The sequence below is a fragment of the Charadrius vociferus genome, unplaced genomic scaffold (assembly GCF_000708025.1).
Source record: "Charadrius vociferus isolate BGI_N301 unplaced genomic scaffold, ASM70802v2 scaffold282, whole genome shotgun sequence".
Taxonomy (NCBI): domain Eukaryota; kingdom Metazoa; phylum Chordata; class Aves; order Charadriiformes; family Charadriidae; genus Charadrius; species Charadrius vociferus.
The window spans coordinates 4,935,294-4,957,461 of NW_009647731.1; the positions used below are offsets into that span (position 1 = coordinate 4,935,294).

Genomic DNA, 22,168 nt, shown 5'->3' on the forward strand with positions numbered 1-22,168 from the left:
TTCTTGCAGATCATTATTTGTTGTATTGATTGTTTATGCCATGTGTTTATCCTGGCATAATTTTTGAAAGGGCTGCTGTCGTACAGCAGTGCAATGCACAGTGCATCCATTCATGGGGTAAATCACTGCTGTCACTTGGCTGGTGAAAGAGCTGCCCCTGTTCTTTAGCAGCGCGTTCTACATGCCCAGAGTGGTTCTGGTTCCAAGTACCGAGATGTTTTTGGTAGCATTTGTCATGTTAACTACAAGTGTTGCTGGTCCTCAGATCTCCATGCACTCAGAAGAGACAGCCCCTCATCCAGGAAAACAGAGTTTAAGGAGAAGACGGGGCAGATAGTGCTGATCCGGCACAGGGTGTGACCAGCATTGGTTTGTAAAGGACTGGACCCTTCTATTTACTTATCTCTCTTATTTTCCCACACTTGTCCTTCCTAAAAAATATTAATTCCTCCCTTTGCCCTTTCCTCTGAGCAACTCTCACCATCCCAAGTTGTTCTCCTTGCACCTCATAGTAGGTGTTCAAGCCCCGTGTGCAGTAACAGTCTGCGAGGTGCTCTGGAGAGACTTTCCCTTTGCTCACTGGGATGGGTCTCACATTGGCCATGGGGCTGATGGCTCTCCTGGGTGCCTTTGCATGTGAAGATGAGCCTCTACTGCATCACCTAAACATTTTTCACCTTGTTAAGTATATTGGATGCTAGGATTTTTTTTTCTATGTGTCGTGGAGAACAACAGGAGAAATGTACCTTGAGTGCTTTTTGTTGACTTGCATGCTCTCTGTGTTGTGGCTTAACAATGCAAGTTAAAGTATTGAAAGAATTTCAGTGCCAACAGCAGTTCACCTCCCCTCTCCTTCTGTCCTTAGCGGGGGAAAAAGAACCATAAGTATTGCTACATCCAAGAGCAGATTCCTTACTGAGCAATGTGAACTGAAAGCTGAATATTATGATATTTCTTGTATTATAATATAATATCTCTTATATTGTAATATCTCTTGAAATTGCTTTCCTTCAGTCACTTTTGCTTGATTTCTGCTCGAAGTCTTAAATTTTTTGGGCGGGCCTCAATCTGTTTTAACATTCAAAATTTTTATTAAATGTTTACCAGTGTCGCTTTTAAAAATAACGCCTGCATCTTTAATAAAACAATATTAAGCATGGCTATCCAAATTAAACCAAACTGTTACTTGCCCTTAATTGGCTAAATAAACATGGGTATCTCTTTTTTTTCCCTGCTCCAGAATTAGCTAGTGAGATGTTTGTTTCAAACACGTAGCTCGCTGTTGTCAAAGTTTTCAGCAGGTGCAAAAATGAAGTGCAGCAAATGTTGCTGGAAAAACCCAAGTCTTTCTTCGACTTCAGCAGATGTAGAGTGGGAAGAGTCAAGTAAATGAGAAATCAGTGTGATGAAATGAAATTTATGCCACATTTCAAATTTGACATCATTGGTTTAGGTCTGAAGTGAAAATAAATGAAAGCAGCAGTTGTGAAGTGAAAACTTTGCCCCAAAGTGTGTGAAGGTTCTTGAGTTGTCTTATTAAAGATTTGTGGGGTTCTCTTTTTGTTTGTTTAGAGGGAGGGTTTTTGACGTCTTCCTCAAGCTTTTCTTCCTCCTTCTATTGCCTTCTACACTTTGCCCACTTGTTTTCATGAATAGCAAAAAGACACTCCTACCACAGAACATTAACTCTTGCTCAATTTTTTCTTGTTTGTTTTGTTCTGCATATTAATGGCATTGGAACATGTTTTGGATACAGTGTGTTTGACTATTGATTCTGGTTGCCTGGAATACATTTGAATGCTGACTTAAGAGAGGGGACACACACACCCCTTTACATTTCCAGCCACCTAGTTTCTAGAAAAACATCCCAATTTGGGTTAATAAATGCAGGAAATCAGCTAAGTTATATGTTAACAATCTAAGAAAAATGGAACAATGAAGCCGTTGGGGTTGGTTTTTTTGTTTTGCTGGCCTTTCACAACTATTTCAGGATATGTAGTAAGTATGTGGCTACATAACACCTGCAACTCAATACAGAGTCTGAATTCATAAATGTTTTACAATTTATTAAATCACTATTTGTGATTATCTGCTGATCTAATGGGTAGACAGTTCTACACGTCTGAACTTGCTCAAGCTTGTCCTGCAGGCCTGTGGGAAAATCCTTTAAGGATTGTGTCAAAGATAAAACACTGAAGCTTAAAAATAGACATTCACTCCTCAAAAGGAATTTGCTAGTCTTCCAAATTTGCTACTCACTGAGTCATGCTCTTATACACAAATACAGTGACCTCATCTTTACTGGATAGAGTTGAAGCTGTTCAGATAATTTGCATTAATTTCACCTCCATCAGATGCAAAAAATGTGAACACATACACCTGTACTCATGCACACACTTTTTTTTTTTTTTTTAAAACCCAACAAGCTATTGCTCAGGACATAGTACGTTTGTCATTAAAACAGGTGAAACTACTATATGGAGAGAGTTGTGCCTACCTGTACTTTTAAATTAATGTGTAAATGTCAGGAATGAAGTAGTTCAATGTAAAGTAGCTCTAAACTCTAAGCAAGTCTGATCTTTTTTTAAGGCTTAACAGATAAACCTTTTCTTTCAAACATTTATTTGCTATAGCTCTGCTTGCATATATAAAATAGAATAATATGTGTAAATAGGTTTCCAGTTTACTTATAATATGCTGCCTTTTTTGTGATGACTAAAAATGATTCAAAATAGTGCTCAGGACTTTGGGTGGATTATGTAGGTTGTCAGCCAAATAATTTTGCTGTCTCTTAATTGTTGATTTTGTGCTTGAAAGCAATTCATGGTATAAAAACACATCTCAATTTCTCAAAATGCAATACAATCCACTTACTCCATGATGTTTTAAACTTCTGGTCAGCCTGAAACAAGTATGAGGTATAGGTTTTGTACTCTCATTCCACAGCTTGAACTGTCAGAAGAAAATCAATAAATAAGTAAGATATCTTCAGAGAATCTATAAAAGCTTTAGCTGAGTTTTTAAAAATCATTGATCAGGTTTTAGATCTGACTGATGAATGATGCTGTAATGCCTTAGTTTATATGTATAACTTTATGGTAGCAATAGCTTTTTTCAGATTGTCACCAAACCTATCTGATTCTATTAATTTCTGTGTGGAAGTCAGTGTCTAGAGCTGTACATTAAAGAATATGATGTATTGGTTTTCTTGTGTGCTTTTTAGGTGAGTTGTGTAACCTCATAACGCTGGATGTAGCGCACAATCAGCTTGAACATCTTCCAGAAGAGATTGGAAGCTGCACGCAGATCACCAACCTGGACTTGCAGCACAATGAGCTCTTGGACCTGCCAGAAACCATAGGTATGTAAAGAGGCTGGAGAAGAGAAAATAAATCACTATTTCAAAATGTTCAGTAAGAGGAACAAATTTAAGAAGGAGTATTTGGTTGGTGACTGTAGAATGACTGGTGTTCAGCTCAAGGCAGCTTCGCACTTGAGATCAAAAGCAAGGTGTGTGTGTTACCTTAAATGTAGTTTCTAGCTTTCTGATTTACGTTATTAAATCTAGCTGTGGTGCAGAGTGCAGCATTGTCTAAAAATGAGAGTTATAAGGGAAAAAAGCCCTATGATTTAAGGTGTTCTGTGGTTATAAATAAGTATCTATAGCTTGGCTGTCCATTCTGTAATGAAACTGAGCATATAAAGGAATAAAAGGCTAAAAGACTCTTAGTTGAATTGTTAATACTTTGGCAGATAGTTGTAACTTATGTCTTTGGTTAAAGAAAAATAGAACAAAAAAGATAACTATTTTAAATGAATTCTTTACATTTTATGCTTTTCCACAGAACGACTAAAATAAACTTTTAAGTCCACAAAGTCCATGTTCTAATGTGATAAAATACAGAAGATTTGCCACTTAGATTGGAAATAAGAATGAAATAAACACTGTCCTGGTTGGTTTCAGAATCTCATATTGGTTGAAACAACAAAACATGACTTTTCCTAGTTAATTAAATCAGTTTTAAACAGATGGCAGAGAAAGATGCATGCTGTGATTTAAAAAAGACAAAAAACAAGGCCATCATGATTTCAAGCTCTTACTTGTCACCAGAACATACTGAGAAGAATGAACATTATCACTTAAACAATATTTATATTGAACATTTCGTTAATGTACTTTAACGCATAGTAAAGTGAATGTGCAGAAGAGTGAGGAACCACTTAACAACACCCCAGCTTTTCTTCTAGCAGTAAATTGTTGAGTGTAGAGCTACTGTGGCTTTTTGTTTAGAAAGTTCGACCTGAACAGAGTTTACATTGATGAAGTATCCACTGGAGCTAAACTTCCTTCCTGGATTGATGATATTTTTAAACTCTTGAGATCCCGTTCCAGCTGGAATTTGCATCTAACTTACACAATTCATAAGCACAGCCTTTGTTTTTGTAGCTATTTTGTAAATCTTATTGAACGTTGTTTTAAATAAATTTTATGTGTAGTGTACATGTATTTTGGAAGTGAGTTCTCTGGATGAACTGCTAATTATGGGAGAAATTCTCTAAGCAAGTGTGAGATTTCCATTGTCAGGGCTTATAGGCCACTATTGTTGATTTTTGTGCAGAAAAGTAGTACGATTTACTGAGTTGTTTATTGACTGGCAGTCACTGAACTTCTCAGAGGACCACGAAAATCTCACTTATAATGTGCTACAATACTGTGCTTACAGGGAAAGGTCTTTGGGTAGCTGAGGCACAACGTTACTTGGGCAATTAAGTCATTTCTGATAGATAGGAAATTGCTGACTATGATGACTTTGGACTCATCTATTTCTTCAGAAAGTTATTGTGAGCTTAGGTGGCTTGTACTGAGTCAGGTTCATATCTGGTTGGACTGGATTTCTGCCTATTTGCTTTGGTTTGTTTTTCTGTTGCAGTGTCTTTATAGTTTTTTTTTTAAGTTACTTATTTTTAAATGTATATAGCTGTCTCTTTACATGCTTATCTGAGCTGAATATCAATGCTCTAAAGCTCAACAAACCACCAAAGACAGATGTATAATGGTAAGAGGCAGCAGTGCGATGTCATGTCTTTACCCTTACACTGGTTCAGTTTTTGCTTCACTGGAAAATATCTCATGTTTGTATTGACCAACCTGTAGAAGCTGAGCATTTCTGTTAAAAGCAAAAACTTAAAATCAGAAATTTGTGCCACATATAGTTCACAAACAGCCAGAACTGAATACTGAAGGGAAAATTTCTAAACTCCAGCTTAAATGATAATGATCAACCTACATTTATGCATGTTACAGAAAAGGCAGCCGTAGCCAGTTCAGCAACATTGGCTTTATTTCTTAGTCATCGCAGTTTTGGTTCAACATTAAAGCAAGTTGCGGCTTGATTTTGAGATTACAGCTTGCTTTGTGGTTAGGGTTGTTCAGCGAGAGACTTTGAGTACTGAGAAAAACCCAGCGAGTCCACGGCGCGTGGCGGCCTGGCAGGGCTGCGGCACGGCCCTCCCGCCCCCCCAGCTCTCCCTCCTCTTTCTGTCTCTTCCCTCACCCGTGGACATCTACCCGGTGCTTGGCACAACCGGCTTTTTGTGCGACGCTTGCACGCTGCCAGGTTTCACTATGCTTAATACATAAGTGCTGTTAACGCTTCCCCAGTTCAGTCAAACTGAGGTGGGGGGTCGCAGACCGGTTACAAAAAAGACCAAGCACATTTGCTCATTATAAATATTTAATGTACTATGAGCCTCCTGTTATGGAACAGACTTTCCATTACTGCCAGGTCTGTCCCCTCCTCCCCCACCGACACCCTTTTTAATGGAGGCCTGTTATTTTTTTTTTCTCCAGAGGGATGTTTTTTTCAAGCTGCTTCGAAAAACAAACAGCCCCCTTCCTTTTCTATTTCTTCCTCACCTCAAAAAGGACCCCTTTCTTCCTTCCCCCAGTCCAAATCCTTGCAAAATGCTTCTTAAATAGACAGGCTGGACTATCTAACCAAGTTTTGGTTTTACCACAGATTTCTGGACCTGCCAATAAAAAAAAAAAAAGGAAAAAGGCTTGTTTTCTAACTAACAGTACTGTACTGAAATGCGGCGGAGCTGTGAGGAAGGGATGTTGGAGGGTGACACGCAGGGGAGTGGCAGGGAAGGGATTATGCATCAGCAGCGATTACAGAGGTAGCAGAGCCAATATACCCACTCTGTAAAAATACAAAGTTCTTGTTTCAACTAATGCTTTAGAGGCACGCTTTCGTGCAGTAACAAATGTCGATTTTAGATATTAGTTGTCAGGAAGTGACCTAATGTCTTGCTTCATTGATATTGGCTTAATACATTCATATCTGTATTTCTGTTGATTGAAAATTGTAAAGTACTTTGTATATTAGATCACTTCCTGTAAGAAAAATGAGCTTTGTGGAACAGCTTAGCACATTCCAAGAGTCTTGAGTCTAGAATCAAAATCATAGAGGGATCTTAGCTGCTTAGTGTTTTAATTGCAGATTCCCTCCTCCCCCACCGTGTTTGTGTTTGTTTTTTTTTTTTTTTGGGGGGTGGTGGTGTGTGGAATTATGATCTACTCTTATTTACACAGTGTCTTATCTCTGTATACTTAGCTGGCTCACTAATATCCAAAAGATATATAAAAGAAGATGAAGAACATACCATTTATGTTAAAAATAGTAATTGGACTTTTGAGACAGAGAGAAAGCAAATTTTGGGTGGAGTAAAGAGTTTCTTTGGACTACAAGCTAGTTTAGAAAGTTTTGTGCTGCAAATACCACATTGTGAGTGTTCCCTCTTTGAACTTTTAATTTTATCATTCTGGACAAATGTGTTCACAATTTCTTATTTAAAACCACAGAAACACGTATTTGAGAGAGAAATTCAACAGAAACAGAATTACAGCTTTTGAAAAAACTCAGATTCTTCGTGTGTTTTGTAATTTTCTAGTTTTGTGTGTTTACATGTGCAGTTTGATTACAGTCAAGTATGCCATACTCATGGACATTTAAGGCAACAGACATTTTAATAAGAAAAAGAATAGTCAGTTGTAAATGTTCCAAAATGATGCTTTAAAAGCACAAAAAATTCCGTCACTGGACACACTTTCCAGTGTCTGACATGGCACTGTTCCTAAGAAATGGTTAGGAAAATGAGAGGCAGATTCAGAGCCCTGCGCTATATTCCTGCCCTTCGCTGCAGCACATTAGCTCAGAAGCTGGAAACACAACTCACATGAAAGCAAACATTACGTGGAATAGTTTTGCCACTTTTGCTGGTTGAAATTGTGCTACAAACTAGGGTTCTAACCCATTTAGCCCTAGGGTACCTCTGAGAGCACTGTTGTACTTTTAAAAACATATAGTTGATAAAAAGTGAAGCCTCGTGACCAGAACCAGGCGTATGTAATTGGTACAGCTCAGGTTATACAAACTGTGGTCCCTAGAAGTCCTAGTAAAGATATTTCTGTAAAAAAGTGGAATTACTTAAATGGCATTTTAAGTTTACTAGGCTTAGCAAAAACTAGAGAAGTCTTGTTCTGAAACATCTGACTAATGCGCTGGTCCTGATGAGACTCAGCAGAGGACCTGCAGCTCCCTTGGTGCTCAGGGGTGATGTTCATACGTGACTGATGGGTTTGATGTTACTAATTACTCTCCACTCTGATGGAGCAAAGTGCATAGGTTCTTGCTCCAGCTTTGATGGCAATATTCATATTCTTAAAATTTAAGCATGTGACCTAGTGCTTCGGTCTGTGAACATTCACTACTTAGCAGGATCAAGCCCGTTTCCATAGGCTCACATTGGGAGATGTGTTCAGTGTTTTGTCTAAGTTTTCATTCTTGGACTGCGCGGTTAATGAAAAACTTTTAATTAGCTTTTGCTAATTTGTGCAGTCACAATAAGCTCAGCCTTTTCTTTATCTTGTGGAAAGCAGTGGCTCCCACTCTTTTATTCTTATTTTCTGGTTATTATAAGCCTTTGTTAGTTCTCGTGGTCGTCTCATAAAGGGAATAAAGCTTCTGCTTCTTGTTGGCTTCAATTCTAGACTTAGTAAACGTAAAGCAGTGAAATTGGCCAGAAAATAGTGAGTGGCAGGAGAGGGTAAGTGGCAAGTGACTGCTCTCTGCCTTCTCCAACGGCAGAACGAGAGGAATGAAACAAAGCTGTGAGGTGTTGACCTCAAATGAGTTAAAAGCGGACCATACTGCATGTGACAGGTAGGGAACACTTGGGTCTCGGTGTTCACGCAGGTTGCTGGTAGATGCTAAAAGCTCATGAGGCAACGTGACAATTATGCAGAAGAAGAATGTATCAGTTGCTGCTAAATTCGGGAAGTCGCCGAGCCACACACTGTTGAATCTTCCCCCGGCTCTTGGGGAAGTTTCAGAGTGTGCTTTTCTTGTGTTCCTTTTCTTAGGTTCTTTTCTTGATATCTGCTGTTGGGCTTTTTTTTTTTTTTTTTTCCCAAAGTTAAGATACTAGGTGGATCTCTGGTCTGAGTGCAATAATTGTCACATTGCTTAATTAGCCAAAATTATAAATGTATATTCATGTGTTATACATTGTATATGCTTACTCTAAATAGTGGGGTAGACTGAAAAAATTAAACACATCTGTCACGAAGGAAAGGTTAATGTTTTTTTCTGCATTGCCAGTTAGGTATAAACTGTTCTTACAATGTGATTTACATTTATATAAATCTTTAATTTCACAGAAAGGTTTTAGATAGTCAATTGAAAAGGAAAATAAGACTACCAATGAAAAATTAAATGAAATTTCATTTGCTTTGTGATACTGTATGAAGCATGACTTGAGTAAAATGCAACACTTGCATTGATTGCCCAAAATAAGTCCCAGTTGTTGCTTTTGACTCCGTTGCAATGTGAAGTGTTTTTGTATTTTTGTATCATTTTCAGCTAATTGTAACTTCCCTTTTTTGTTTTACTAAATAAATCTTCAATGCAAGCTGGATATAGTTAAATACATACGTGCTGTTTTTCTGTAAAAGAGTAGCTTCTATTGGCTTATTAATACAAAATAAAAAATATTTTCTTAAATACACATCAAATCAGATGTGTATTTAAGAATATATTTTTTATTCTTCATTTTGGTTGGATATTCTTCCTGGTAAGACTAGGACGGGGACAGTTTCTTTTAGTGAATGTACATACATACATCACACACTAATTAGGTGTGGAGACCAATATGTACGCATATATTACAACGCCAGCTCAGCATTTCTGGAATGATTTATATACTGCAGAAAGAAAAAGCCCATAATCTTATTTTCTTTATGTAAGAAGCAGGCACGAGGGAAGGGTGATTCAAAGGAAAACATCAGAATTGAGACAAGCAGATCTATTAGTTACGTGCATTTTGATGAACGCATGTTAAAGGAAGTTGAATTTTCACAGCTTAGACAGTTTCAGAAACATGTCAGTTAGAGTTTGTGCTCCCTAGACTTATGGAGGGGTTGTGTGTGGTGCATGTCAGATACTTGAGCCTCTGTCACTCGCGTTTTGTCAGCATCTTGCACGCATCTTTCACACATTTGCTGTCGGCAATGAATATGGTCTTGAATCAGAGTTGAAAAACAAATAACTGCTGACATGGTCACGCTTTAGCCTTAATTTTGAAATAATGAGGGAAAACCTGTCTTTGGTTGATACTGTTAGACTGAAAAGAGAGAGGAATCTCTTTACTCTCCTCAAATGGCATTTAAAGCAGTGAGGGTGGTAGAGATTAATTTTAATTTTATGTTAAATAGTTAATATATAATAGATAACATCTTTTAGGAAAATTCCTAGACTTTGTATACGGAGGTTAATACTCTTTGGTTTGAGCAGGACAAAAAATGATGGACCCTGCTGACCTTGTAATTTGTGAGTCTGAATCTGCCTCCTACAGTGACCTGATAGATCAGGAGGTATTGGTGGCTGGAAAGGAAAATTAAAATACACTAAAAATCGCTTACTGTTAAACCAGTAAAATCCAGAGTTCCTAAGTCAAGCTTTGGGTTGTGTTCAACTGTATCTTTGTATTTGGAAGAGTACGATTACATTTCATGCTTTGGCTTTGGTAGTTGGTAGCAATGATCAGGAGGGATTCTCTTCTCTTCTACAGTTTTCCTGAGTCATTGCCCTTCCACCCCCATCATCTTTCTGTCCCCATTCCCAATTTTCCTAAACCATCAGCCTTTGGCCAGAGCATATTAAACATTAGGGATGTTCCATCCCTGCAGGTTATAGAAAGGATTTGATCTCTGTCAGATGATTGATTCGTGACACGAGTTTACATTCATACAAATCTATAGGCTTTGGTTTAGGAAGAAATTGCCTCCAGCTCAGATGAGTAATGACTATGGGGTTTTGTTCTGCTTTCCTTTGCAACGTGCTCACTGAGATCATCTTCAGGATGTCTTGCTGGACCAGTCACTTTGCGCTGCCACAGTGCTGGACATTGGCAGACGTCGTCTTTGCTCGTGGAATGCAATTGAACGTTAAAATGGTTTATCTGAAGCCTTTTATTTTAGTCTACAGCTAGTGGGGAAATGGTTTGCTTTCTGACAAGAGATTAGATTAAACAGGTCAACAGCTCCTCTCACCTAAAAATCTGTGAAACTATTCAACAATTGTCATGGAGTATGGCCAACATCTGGGAAAACTAATATATAGTAAGTACAGAGTTTGGAATAGGCATTTTCTGACTTGTGGGTATTTTAGGCTAGGAGCACTGCTGAAATATTTGAACACAATGTTTAATCTCTATCCGTAGCTGGCCATCTCTAGCTTGTCTAGTCTCTCTTATACAGTTTTCAACTCTTTTAAGGCCCTTAGGTCCCACCTGCTTTGTAACATACTCGTTGAACCTCTTGACTTTTTCTTCCATATTGTCATCTTTGTTATTCTCACTACAAGATTAATGTGATGTGTTGCATTAAGCTTAATTCTTGTATGTTTTTTTAAAAGTGACATCAAGGTAGTTTTTTTAAAACTTTTAAAATTAATTTTGGATGTACCTCTCACTTTCTATTTGTTAGAAAAAGACATCTGGTATGTTTTGTTTGCAGACCAGCAATTTATCTTCCTTAGAAGAAGATCCCTTAGTGAATTCAGTGCACTGCACTCTATGAAATAATGTGTGGTCATGTAAAACATGTTCTTTAATAGGTGCCTACTCATTGTGTGCAAAGTTTAGTCAAATCAAAATCTAAGCATATTTATACAAGTTAGACCGTCAGAAATACTTACTAGTGCCATGTTGTTTGTAGGAAGTTCTTGCAATGATCTGTTGCATGCTGAGGTTCACGTATGCTTTTGATTATAATCTTAGGGGGTTTTGACGTGCACACCTCTCGTACGTGCAATTTGTGTTTTTAACGTTATCTGCAGAAGAGTTTTCTCTAGTGAACAGATTTTTAAATTGATCTGATGCTTCTGGTTTATTTAGGAGAAAGCAACTGATCCCGGTAGCAAACTAGCTTGATGAACTAAGTTACATAGAACAGACTAATTAGTCAATTTTTTAGTAGTGATGCAGTAATATTTTGCACTAAGTAATTGACCCTTCATCTAAGGATAGGGAATTTGAAGGATTATTTTAACTAAGGGAGGGAAAGGAAGAGGTGTGGTAAATCTCAGAAGAGGAGAGCATTTGCCACTCCCTTTAGAAAGCACTGGTAGGACTTTGAATTAGGAATTTGGATTTCTTTATATTATTCAAGATACCAGATCTTGTTTCTCTTAATTTTGAAATAATCAAGAAAGTGATGTATTGCTTCTACTTGGAGAAGCGTTTCAGGTAGTCTTTGCAAAAAGTGTGTTTTTGTAAGCATGGTTTTCTGCTCTATTTCCAGTCTTCCCTTGATTCTGGGGTTCACAAACACCCGTTTTTTCTTTTACTAGTATTTTTGAGATACCTTTAATAAAGAATTTAATTTAAACCCTCTGTTTAGAGTCCCTTTTATAGTAACCAAGTTTAATTTCATGTTTCTGGATTTGCATGCTCTCAAGTAATTTTTAATTCATTTCTCTGTAAATTAAACAGCCAACCCTGAGAGAGGCATGCAATCACTCCAGTGAAGTGATTATGAATTCTGCACTTACATGGCTTCAAACCTGAGAGCTGGGGAAAGGGGAGCCCACTGATGGGCATTCGTATGCTTTGCTGGTGAGAAAATGGACCTGAAACAAGGTGACTGTGTGAAACCAGATTCCCAAGAGTGGCTGTTCACACCAAAAGTTGAACTAAAACAATTTTGCAGTGACTTTCTTAAGTCTGGCATAGGTTTAGGGCTTAGTCAGGGTTTAGTATTGTATTTTTAGAAGTACCGATGGATGGGGCAGTTGAGTTTACAAGGTTTTTTGTAATGGGCCTTGTAAGAAAACAAATCAGAAAGGTTTTTATCTGTTGCTTTTTCTGCTAGTAGTTGCTTTTCAGTTGTGGTTAGCAAACCGTTCACATTTGTGAACATCTAGTGCTGCATTTTCTGAGTCACTCTACCTGCAAGGGGCTGCTTTAGAGGAACCTCTGAGGTATGGTTTCAGTGACAACAGTACAACCGCAAATGATCCTGGTGACTGACTGAGTTGATCATGATCAGTTGTTACCTTCCTCGCCTTATTTCTTAGACTTAATCACATCACAGAATCATAGAATGGTAGGGGTTAGAGGGGACCTCTAGAGATCATCTAGTCCAACCCCTCTGCTAAAGCAGGTTCACCTAGAGCAGGTTGGACAGGATCGCTTCCAGGGGGGTTTTGAGTATCTCCAGAGAAGGAGACTCCACAGCCTCTCTGGGCAGCCTGTGCCAGTGCTCTGTCACCCTCAAGGTAAAGAAGGGTTTTCCTCCTGTTCAGATGGAACTTCCTGTGTTCCAGTTTGTGCCCATTGCCCCATGTCCTGTCTCTGGGCACCACTGAAAAGAGCCTGGCCCCATCCTCTTGACACCCGCCCTTTAGATATTTATAAGCGTTGATAAAATCACCTCTCAGTCTTCTCTTCTCCAGGCTAAACAGACCCATGTTCTCTCAGCCTTTCCTCATAAGAGAGATGCTCCAGTCCCCTGATCATGTTTGTAGCCATACACTGGACTCTCTCCAGTAGTTTCTTGTCTGTCTTAAACTGGGGAGCCCAGAACTGGAGACTGTACTCCAGCTATGGCCTCATCAGGGCAAAGGAGAGGGGGAGGATAACCTCCCTTGACCTTCTGGCTGTGCTCTTTTTAATGCACCCCAGGAGACCCTTGGCCTTCTTGGCCACAAGGGCACATTGCTGGCTCATGGTCAACTTGGTGTTGAACAGGACTCCCAGGTCCTACTCCGCAGAGCTGCTGTCCAGCAGGTCAACCCCTCACCTGTACTGGTGCGTGGGGTTATTCCTCCCCTAGGTGCAGGGCCCTACACTTGTCTTTGTTGAACTTCATTAAGTTCCTCTCTGCCCAACTTTCTACCCTGCCCAGGTCTTGCTGTGGTGTGTCAGCCAGTCCTCCCAGTTTTGTGTCATCAGCAAACTTGCTGAAGGTACGCTCTGTCCCCTCATCCTGGTCATTGATGAATACGTTGTACAAGACTGGACCCAGTACTGACCCCTGGGGAACACCACTAGCTACAGGCCTCTGACTTGACGGAGCCACTAATCACAACCCTCTGACCTTGTCGCATCTTGTCTACGTCAGCTTAGTACCTAATATGGTACCATCTCAGAAAACAGTAGGTGAACTGGAAAAGATGGAGATAAGTGCAGGCACTGTAAAGTGGCTCAGAATATGAGTATCAGCTGGGTAATCATGAGCTCGGGGAGCTGTAAGTGGGATCATTTTTGTTTGTGCAACGCGCAACATCTTCTGTTAAGGAACTTTTAACAATTTCTGGTTTAAAATGGAGTTTGTCACTTGGTGGTTGGAGAGGAGGTGAGGCCTGAGTGTGTTAGCCAGCTGCCTGGTGTCTGGCCCATGGTCTGGGGAGACAAATATTAACATAATTGTACTGGACATTAAATCTGACCCTCCTCATGTTTAAAACTCTAGGCATTCCTTTAAAGAAAAAAAATAAAAAGGCGGGGAGAGAGTTTTAACGCGCTGAGCCTCTAGGGATCGTACTGTTTTGTGAAGAGGAGACTAATATCTGGCGTGTCCACATGTGAAGTTGAAAGGTGATAAGGGTTTCTCACCATGATACATTCACAATGAGGTGTGAATATGAACTCTAAGGATGAAAAGATACCCAAGCCTTGTTGACACAAGGCTGAATGGCAATAAATTGGCTGTAAATAAATTCTGGCTTGAAATGAGAAGGTGGCCCATACTGCCTGCATCAGCTGGGTGCAGGACAGCCTTTCCAGGAGCAGTGGGAGAGGTGCAACTGGTGAAACTCCAGCTGAAATCTTGCTGCTTTTGTTGCAGTTCTCAGGAATAACTGTATTTCGTGCTGTGGTGTGTAAAACACTCACAAAGAGCGTGATACACACAGGACACGTCTTCTGTTGTGCCTGTGGCATGTTTTTCCCATGGAGGAGAAAGATAACTAGTGGACAAAAAGTGATAAACTTCTATTGAGAAATGCTAATTATGATAAGAAAAAAATACTAAGAGCTGCTATTTGTGCCTCCTCTCTGATAATGCCATGAGGATAGCCAACGTGTGTCATTCTCTCCTGGAAAATTATGGTACAGTTTGACTCTCTCTAATGGCTGCCTTGTTTCATTTTTCTGAAATGCCACGTTGCTGGTAGGAAGAGAACCATATACATACAACCTGTGCTTGCAATCTGGGCATTGGCATAGCGACATCATATTGCTAAGCAACAGTTGGCATCATGCTGTCTGCTAGAGCCGTTCCCCCTTCATCCTCTTTGAGAGCGCCTGTAAAATCAAGATCAGCATCTAGCTCAAGGTTTAAGTAACGAAAAAGAACAGTAGATTGATATTTTATTTTGTGTAAAGCTTATTATTCGTTTTGTAAGTAAAGTGTTATATACCAATTCAGAGAAATGCAGTCAGGATGTGATTTATTCATTCCTAGAACGGTGAATCCTTAACGATCGTGGTACCTTGCAATAGGATGTGTATTGTGTGAAGTGAGGCCAGTTTCCTATACAGCCAGCAATGCCAGATCTCACCAAGTACAGCATGAAATAGCTACGTTATCTACAAATGTGCATTTTTATGCTAATGGATTGTAGGATCAAAATAGGTCTTAGTTATTCACTTTAGTGTGTATATGCACTGTAGGATTTAACCTCAAAAGACGAGAGAGCAAGCAGTGTTGATAGCCCTGGATTTTAAATGCCTTTTTTGATTGAAGAAAGACTGGCTTTGCTACTTCTGCAAGAGCTAATTGTATACTTGCTTAGAAAGAAAGCACTTAAAAATACAAATAAAAATCCTGATGGAGAGATACTACTAGTTAAGCAGCTCAGGGTGCCTACCTGTTGTTTTAAATTTTGTTTTGTTATTGACAATACCAAGTGAAATTTGTTACTAAGCTTGTTAGCTAAATATCTGATATTTATCAGATCAGTATCTTGATTTATAAGAGCTGGATACGTTTTGTTATATAGAGGGTTTTGGGTTGGTTGTGTTTGTGGTTCTTTTTTTTTTTTTGATGTGTGTGTTTTGTTTGTTTTTACTGTCACTGCTTTTGTCAATCTCCATTTTAGTAACTGCAGTGAATCACACAACATTCCCCATTTCCAGTTTTTATTAGCTATACTCCCAGCTACTTGGTCATTCTTACTCTATTTTTACGAGTCTGGAGAAGTTCAAGAAAGAAGTACTTTGCCACTTGCTTTGTTGAGACTTTTTCTCCATCTAGCAGATCTCATTGCAGCATTTCTATTAATTTTAATTTTCCATTTCTTTTCATTTTGTTTCATCCTTTTTTTCCAAGTATATTTCGTACACTACATTTGCTTCTTCCTTTGCTGTGTTCCAATAGCCTTTGTATAAGTACATATATCTAGACATTAAAATATCCTTCATTTAATGAGTAGTGAGACCGTACATATTAAGCTCCCTTCATATTTTTAAATTATTTCTGGTTATTCTTGCTGCTGTTCGTTAAATATCATGTTCCTTTTCTAATGTGTCTTTCTGGTGCTTCAATTTGCAGAACAAATATGCCACAAGTGGTTGTAAAAATGAATGTAAAATAGTGAATGTTTTGCAAGGGACTGATAGACTGTGTGAATCTGTTCATAAGCTTCCATGTTTTCTAATCGTACGGATACGCCATAAGACTAAGCACTGTTTTTCATACTACTTCCCAGTTGACTTTTCAATGAAGTTCAAGGTCTTACTTCAGGAGGGTCTTAAATGCCATGGTACCATCTAGTTTGAAGACACCCTTAAGAAGTTGATTTTGGTCTTTAGTACTTTTTGGATGTTAGAGGTTGGAGCTAAAAGGAACTTCACATGGGAAATTTTCAAGTTTCTCAAGATTTTTTTCCTGACAGAAATACATATCAACTGGGACTGTTGGTCTGGCAATATTCAGTAAGATTTTTATGTGTCCGTATTTTTATGGACTTCCTCCAGACTTTTCCTTCAGTATCATTCAGAAAACTTGGAATTTTATTTTTTTTTATCACTACTTAAAGACTTCATTGCTTTTGGAGGATGGTAAAGGGTTTTTTCCCTCTAGAGAAAATGGGTTTGCCAGGACCAGAGCTGTGTGATGTATGCCCAAGTTCTGGTAATATGAGTCATGGCCTTGAATGATTCTATCTAATTAAAAAAAGTTATTTTGGGGACATTTGGAAAATGATAGAGTTGTTTGTTGGTAGAAAGATCGGGATAGAAGGACATCTACAATAGGACACAGGCCCTGCTGGCTTACCGTATCATGCATAACTTAAGAAGAATGTGTAATATGCACAATGTACTTCTACTGCATGGTCAACTTCAGCGTTGGAAAGCACTGTAGTCTGTGAATCTCCTATTTTGGGATGATAGCTCTATTTCGCTTTTGAAGTGTGGACTGTGAGACAACAGAAGAATCAGAAGTCAAGCCTTGTTCTGTGCCTTTTTGTTAATCTAACCATATATTAATAACTGTTTCCTACCTGTAGGAAATCTGTCCAGTCTAAGTCGTCTTGGCCTGAGGTACAACAGGCTGTCAGCAATTCCGAAGTCTTTAGCGAAATGCAGTGAACTTGATGAACTGAACCTGGAGAACAACAACATTTCTACTTTACCAGAGGTGAGAATTAGAGGGAGTGGATTTGGGAGGAATGTTGTTGTAAGGCATTGGTGTTTTGTAGAGGGATTGGAACATGTGAAATTACTTCATCTTGCATTACAACTCTGAGAAATACTCTTTGTTTTAGTCTACGTGTGTGTAATGTGAAATATTGCAATTCTGTACATATATAGGTGTGTTTAACAATACAGAAGAATGTCATACAACTTCAGTCAAAAGTGGGAGCAATACCTGTGGTTGTGTTGGCTCTCCTGTCTCTTTAGAAAACCTGAAATAAGGAGTTCCCTTATTAACAGGTTCGCACTGTTAAAGCTAGATAAGAACTTCTCAGTGTTCCTGTTTTATGGAGGTAGGGAAGTAGAAAAATGAAAAATGGGATATCTCTTTGCCCATCTAATTGAGGCAAGAATGACCTTTAAGGGAGCGGGTAAAGCTTGTCACAGCTACATTTTCTCATTTTAGTGTGGAAAAGTGTGCTGTTGGCATCAATGCGATAGCATCTGGCAACTCATTGACACACCTTCCATCCGTTATGAATAATAAAAATTTACATAGTTTTTCAGTTTCCAGTGACTCTGCGAGGATCACAGGAGAAAGGGGAAGAGAATCCATTTTCTTGCTTTTCTTTTCATAGCAGCAGCACTTGATTGTCTTACCTTGGTCTCTCTTGCTTCAAGCTTAGTGTGGGACCAAGGAAAATGTCCATAGTTAGAAGTTCTGGAGCCACCTTGTCAATCTCTTCAAGAAACATGTTACCTGAACAAAGTGCTTTGTTAGCTGAGGAGTGGAGAGGCAGAAAGTCCTACTCCCTAATGCATCTGTAAGTTTTTCTATACTCCTTCCCTAGAGTTCTCTGAAAGGTGGCCCTGTGGACTCCAGTTTCACAATCCTGGATAGCTGCCGTAGTTGATTGCAGACCATTTTTTAAATGACAGCTTTGATGTCTGCAGACTTTGAAACTATTTAAGCTGTTGGTTATACCTTTCATCCTGGTTTTCCTTTTCTTAGTTTCTTGAGACTGTTTCATCAGGGCAGCAGAGTGTGAGATGCTCAGCTGCATGCTTTTAGTGCTAGTAAATATTTAGAGAAAATGTTTGACTTTTAAGCATCACTGTCTGGGCAGAATTGCTCCAATGACAGAAAAAAACCTGATGTGATTGATTCTTATTTTGGATCCATTGCTTTAGAACTGTTTGGAGATGAAGGCTTCAGGGCAAAACATAGAGTATATACTCTGTTCTGTTTTAATGATGGTCCAAACTGCTTTTCTAAGCTGTTTGGTTTTATTTTTAAAGGTATAAATTATTAGTATCAAACAATTCAAAATGTATCTAAAGACTTATACAGGAAACTATACACAGAAGAAAAAAAAAAAAAACAAAACGCATTGGGATTAAGGCGTAGTATTCATAGTAACAAAGTACAGTAAGTAACTACTTTCCTTCAGATGAATTTCTGAACTCAGCAATGATAAACTGAAAAACAGAGAATTTAATAAATGTGTGTGGGTAAAACTATCATTTAAGAAAATGCTACTGACTGAAAGCCACCAGGCTGCTTTTAAGATGAGAGCTAAGCTAGCCGACCCCACCCAGACATATTACAAAAGGCAGCTATGGTATAATTACAAAAAGCTAATGTGAGGGATGAAATATGTTCAGTCTTAATACAAAACTCTTTGTGACTGTGCTGCCTTCTTCATGTATATTTGCCAACAATATGTTAACACTTAAGCTGCTACCTTGCAGAACTGTATAGTTTATACTGTGATCTGTTTAAAATGAAACGTTCTGTGCTATAATACAAAGAGCTGTGTTTGTAGAGTAAACTTCTGAATTTCAAAACATAGTTGAAGCTGCTGACACAATGCCTAATAAATATTTTATCTTAAAAGGATGGGCTGGGAGAAGGCAGCACTGCCACAGCTCTCACAGATAGAAGAGCATTGTTCTCTTTGTACTGCCAAAGCTCTCTTGCTTCCCTTCAAATGTGTTTAATTACTCTAGGCTATTAGAGTGTATTAGCTAACATATTTTTAATATTTTTTTGTATGGAAGCAGACTTCAAAAATGGCTTTTTGAAATGCCATGATCCATTTGAAGCAATAAAGTGTGTTTGTAACAGAGCTCAGGGACTGTCTAACCCTAGGACAAAGAATATCTGTTAATTAAAGTATAGCTAGAAGCAGTATTTCCTAATCAAAGATTATACTAGTTAATGATTAGGTTAGATTAATACTGATTTGAAGATCCATTATTTTGTCCTTAGGGGGGAAATTGCTTCACTGATATTTGCCGAGATGCCCCAGGAATTGTGTTTTAGTGCTTAAAGTTTTAGCCATGACATGTAGACAAGTCTGTTTAATACTGTTTTATTTACAATAATGTTGTTAAACTATTTAGAAAAGTAGACAGAGCTTTCCTGGTGAAACAGCAAAGACATATTCTTAAGGCTTTTACAGTGAATATAGCACTGAAAATGCAATCCAGAAATACTGACATTAGGAATATGGTTGGAATCATTATCTTGTTACTGCTTATTCCTGATTGCAGATGTTGCATTATTTATGGTAAGTAATGGCATGCATAAATCTCAAATTTCTGTAATACTTAAGCAAATAGGGCTGAATTCAAGTTGGCATAGTGATAAGCAAAGGTGACACTTCAGCAGTAATTTAGGTCTCATTATTCATCCCCACAGTTCCAGGAACGTGCTTGGCACGTAACTAACAGATAAACTCTGAGATCTGCGCTGCTGGGATTGTAGAATCTAATTAGACTGCGAAGTGAGATGAGACTCTGGATTCAATGGGTAACCATTGCTACCCAGTTTAACTCCAGGCTTTTTATCTGGGGGGGGGCAGGGATAAAAAGAAGTACAGTAATAGCTATTTGGGAATATTTTGAAAACGGGGAGGAAAAAAAAAAAGGAATTTCCAAAACTGCCTTCCCATTCTTTTTGTCTGTCCTACTTGGTTATCTGCAACTGTTACAGCCTAAAAGGAAAGTACCAGATGTGTTCACATTATGGATTGTTATTATATTAACAAAGATTTGTACTGGAAGTATCAAACACCAGTTTGAAAAACTGTTCGTACAGTTGATACTTCTCCGGGTCCCGCTCTCAACTGTCAGCAAGCATCAAAATTGAGGGAGCTGCAGTTGGGTGGCGCTGGCCGAAGCTGGGACCGCTGTTCAGGATGGACACGCTGCTGACTGCGCCTGCCAGCCGCTGCCCCTGCCCTCCTCGGAGCTGCCCAAGATGTAGCAATGTGTTATTAAAAAACTTCCTTTTGCAGGAGAAGAGAGTTACAAAACCTCCTAAACTTATGCTTTTAAACATGATATGTTTGCTTTTTTGTGTGTCTGGCAGTATGTAAGGAGAAAGGGGGAGATAAGGTAAAGGCTGATGGCTGTGAGCAGAGATTGTTGCTGATGGAAGTTTTATCAAATTTAACACTGGTTTGTGTGTTGCAACACTTATTCAGGGGATGGACTTGGGCGGGAAAACATTTCTAATTAGACCCATGAGGGAAAAGAGATGCATTCAAATAAATCTGTCCTAAGTTCCTGGGTGGTTTTCTTCTCTCTACAGGGTCTTTTATCCAGCCTTGTCAAACTGACTAGTTTAACACTGGCCAGGAACTGCTTCCAGTCCTATCCTGTGGGTGGCCCGTCCCAGTTCTCCACAATCTACTCTCTCAATATGGAGCACAACCGCATCAATAAAATCCCCTTTGGAATTTTTTCTAGAGCTAAAGTATTAAGTAAGCTGAACATGAAGGTGAGGCACAGAAACATGCTACTGTGTGTAAAATCAATGAGGAGTACTGTTTGCTGCTCCATGAATTCTGGCAAACTTAATGATATAAAGAATGAATTGATCACACTGAAGTGGATGCTGCTGCTGTCACATATATTCTGTATTAGTTTAAAAATGTACTATCAAGATGTTATGGATTTGTCTTTATTTTTGTTAGTTTTTGTCACATTTTCTCAAGTTTGAACAATGAAAATAAGAAAGTTGGTTGCAAAGTTCTTGAATATTCACGAGACACAACCATGTAGAGTAGCTTATTTCTTTCCTCCCTCTACTGTTACAGTTTAGATTATAAACAAAATTATGTAAAATATCGTTTTTGAATATATTCTTTCAAAACCTAAGTTTGGAGACTTTTGGCAGTAGTTGTAGAGCACAGAAAAAGAACCTTTAAGTCTTTTAAAGAGATGATGTTTTTCTGTTAATGGGTTTGTTTCAAGTTCTTAAATTATATAAAAAAAAATATAAAAATGTTTGAGCAGTAGCTAAGCTTAGCTACTGGTTTAGAATGTCTTTTGGTACATATGGATTCTCAGTTTACATTAAGACTGTTTTTTATCACATACCCATTTGTAACTTTGCATGTTCACCAGGACTTTGTATGACCTGGTTATTTAGATTTATTTATTTTTTAGTGTCTAGTCTAGATCAACTTTTGTAACAATATTGAGATATTTGGATTAATTTCAGACGCTTTTACTCTAAACCATTAAGGTATATTTCCTTTGTGGTATGTTCAGTGGTTTTGGTTTTTTTCCTTGTGTTGTTTTTTTTGGTTGGTTTGTTTTTTTTATGTTTAGGGTTTTTTGTTTTGGTTTGGGTTTTTTTTTTCGGGGGTGTGTGGTTTGGTTGTTGTGTTTTTTTTTTAATCATTATTAGCAAACTCCATATATTTTTATGATTTCAGTGTTGCTGATAGCACCTTTGTAAGTTATGGTGAATTTTCTTCTCTCCCCTTCCCCCCTCTCCTTGTATTCATCAAAGAAAGAACAAAAAAATGTTTTAACTACTAGGACGTGTGAAATCTTCATAATGATGTACTTCTAATTTTTCCACTTCAGTTTATATTAGTAACGCAGAGTCAATTCTGTAACTCTAGGCTGGGACTGGAGGAATTTTTAAAAAATGTGGCCAATTACCAAC

At 38.4% G+C, this 22,168-nt stretch overlaps 1 protein-coding gene across 2 annotated transcripts in view; it reads left to right on the forward strand.

The window, feature by feature from the left end:
• The window catches only part of SHOC2 (soc-2 suppressor of clear homolog (C. elegans)), a 40,338-nt gene that overhangs the window by 12,172 nt on the left and 5,998 nt on the right, over positions 1–22,168 (forward strand). Inside the window, exons 2-4 of one of the 2 annotated variants that reach the window (XM_009881556.1) lie at positions 3,224–3,361; positions 17,076–17,206; positions 20,801–20,989. In XM_009881556.1, the coding sequence (XP_009879858.1) occupies positions 3,224–3,361; positions 17,076–17,206; positions 20,801–20,989 (458 nt within the window). The remainder of the gene's footprint in view (positions 1–3,223; positions 3,362–17,075; positions 17,207–20,800; positions 20,990–22,168) is intronic. The other variant, XM_009881557.1, reaches the window with a different exon arrangement.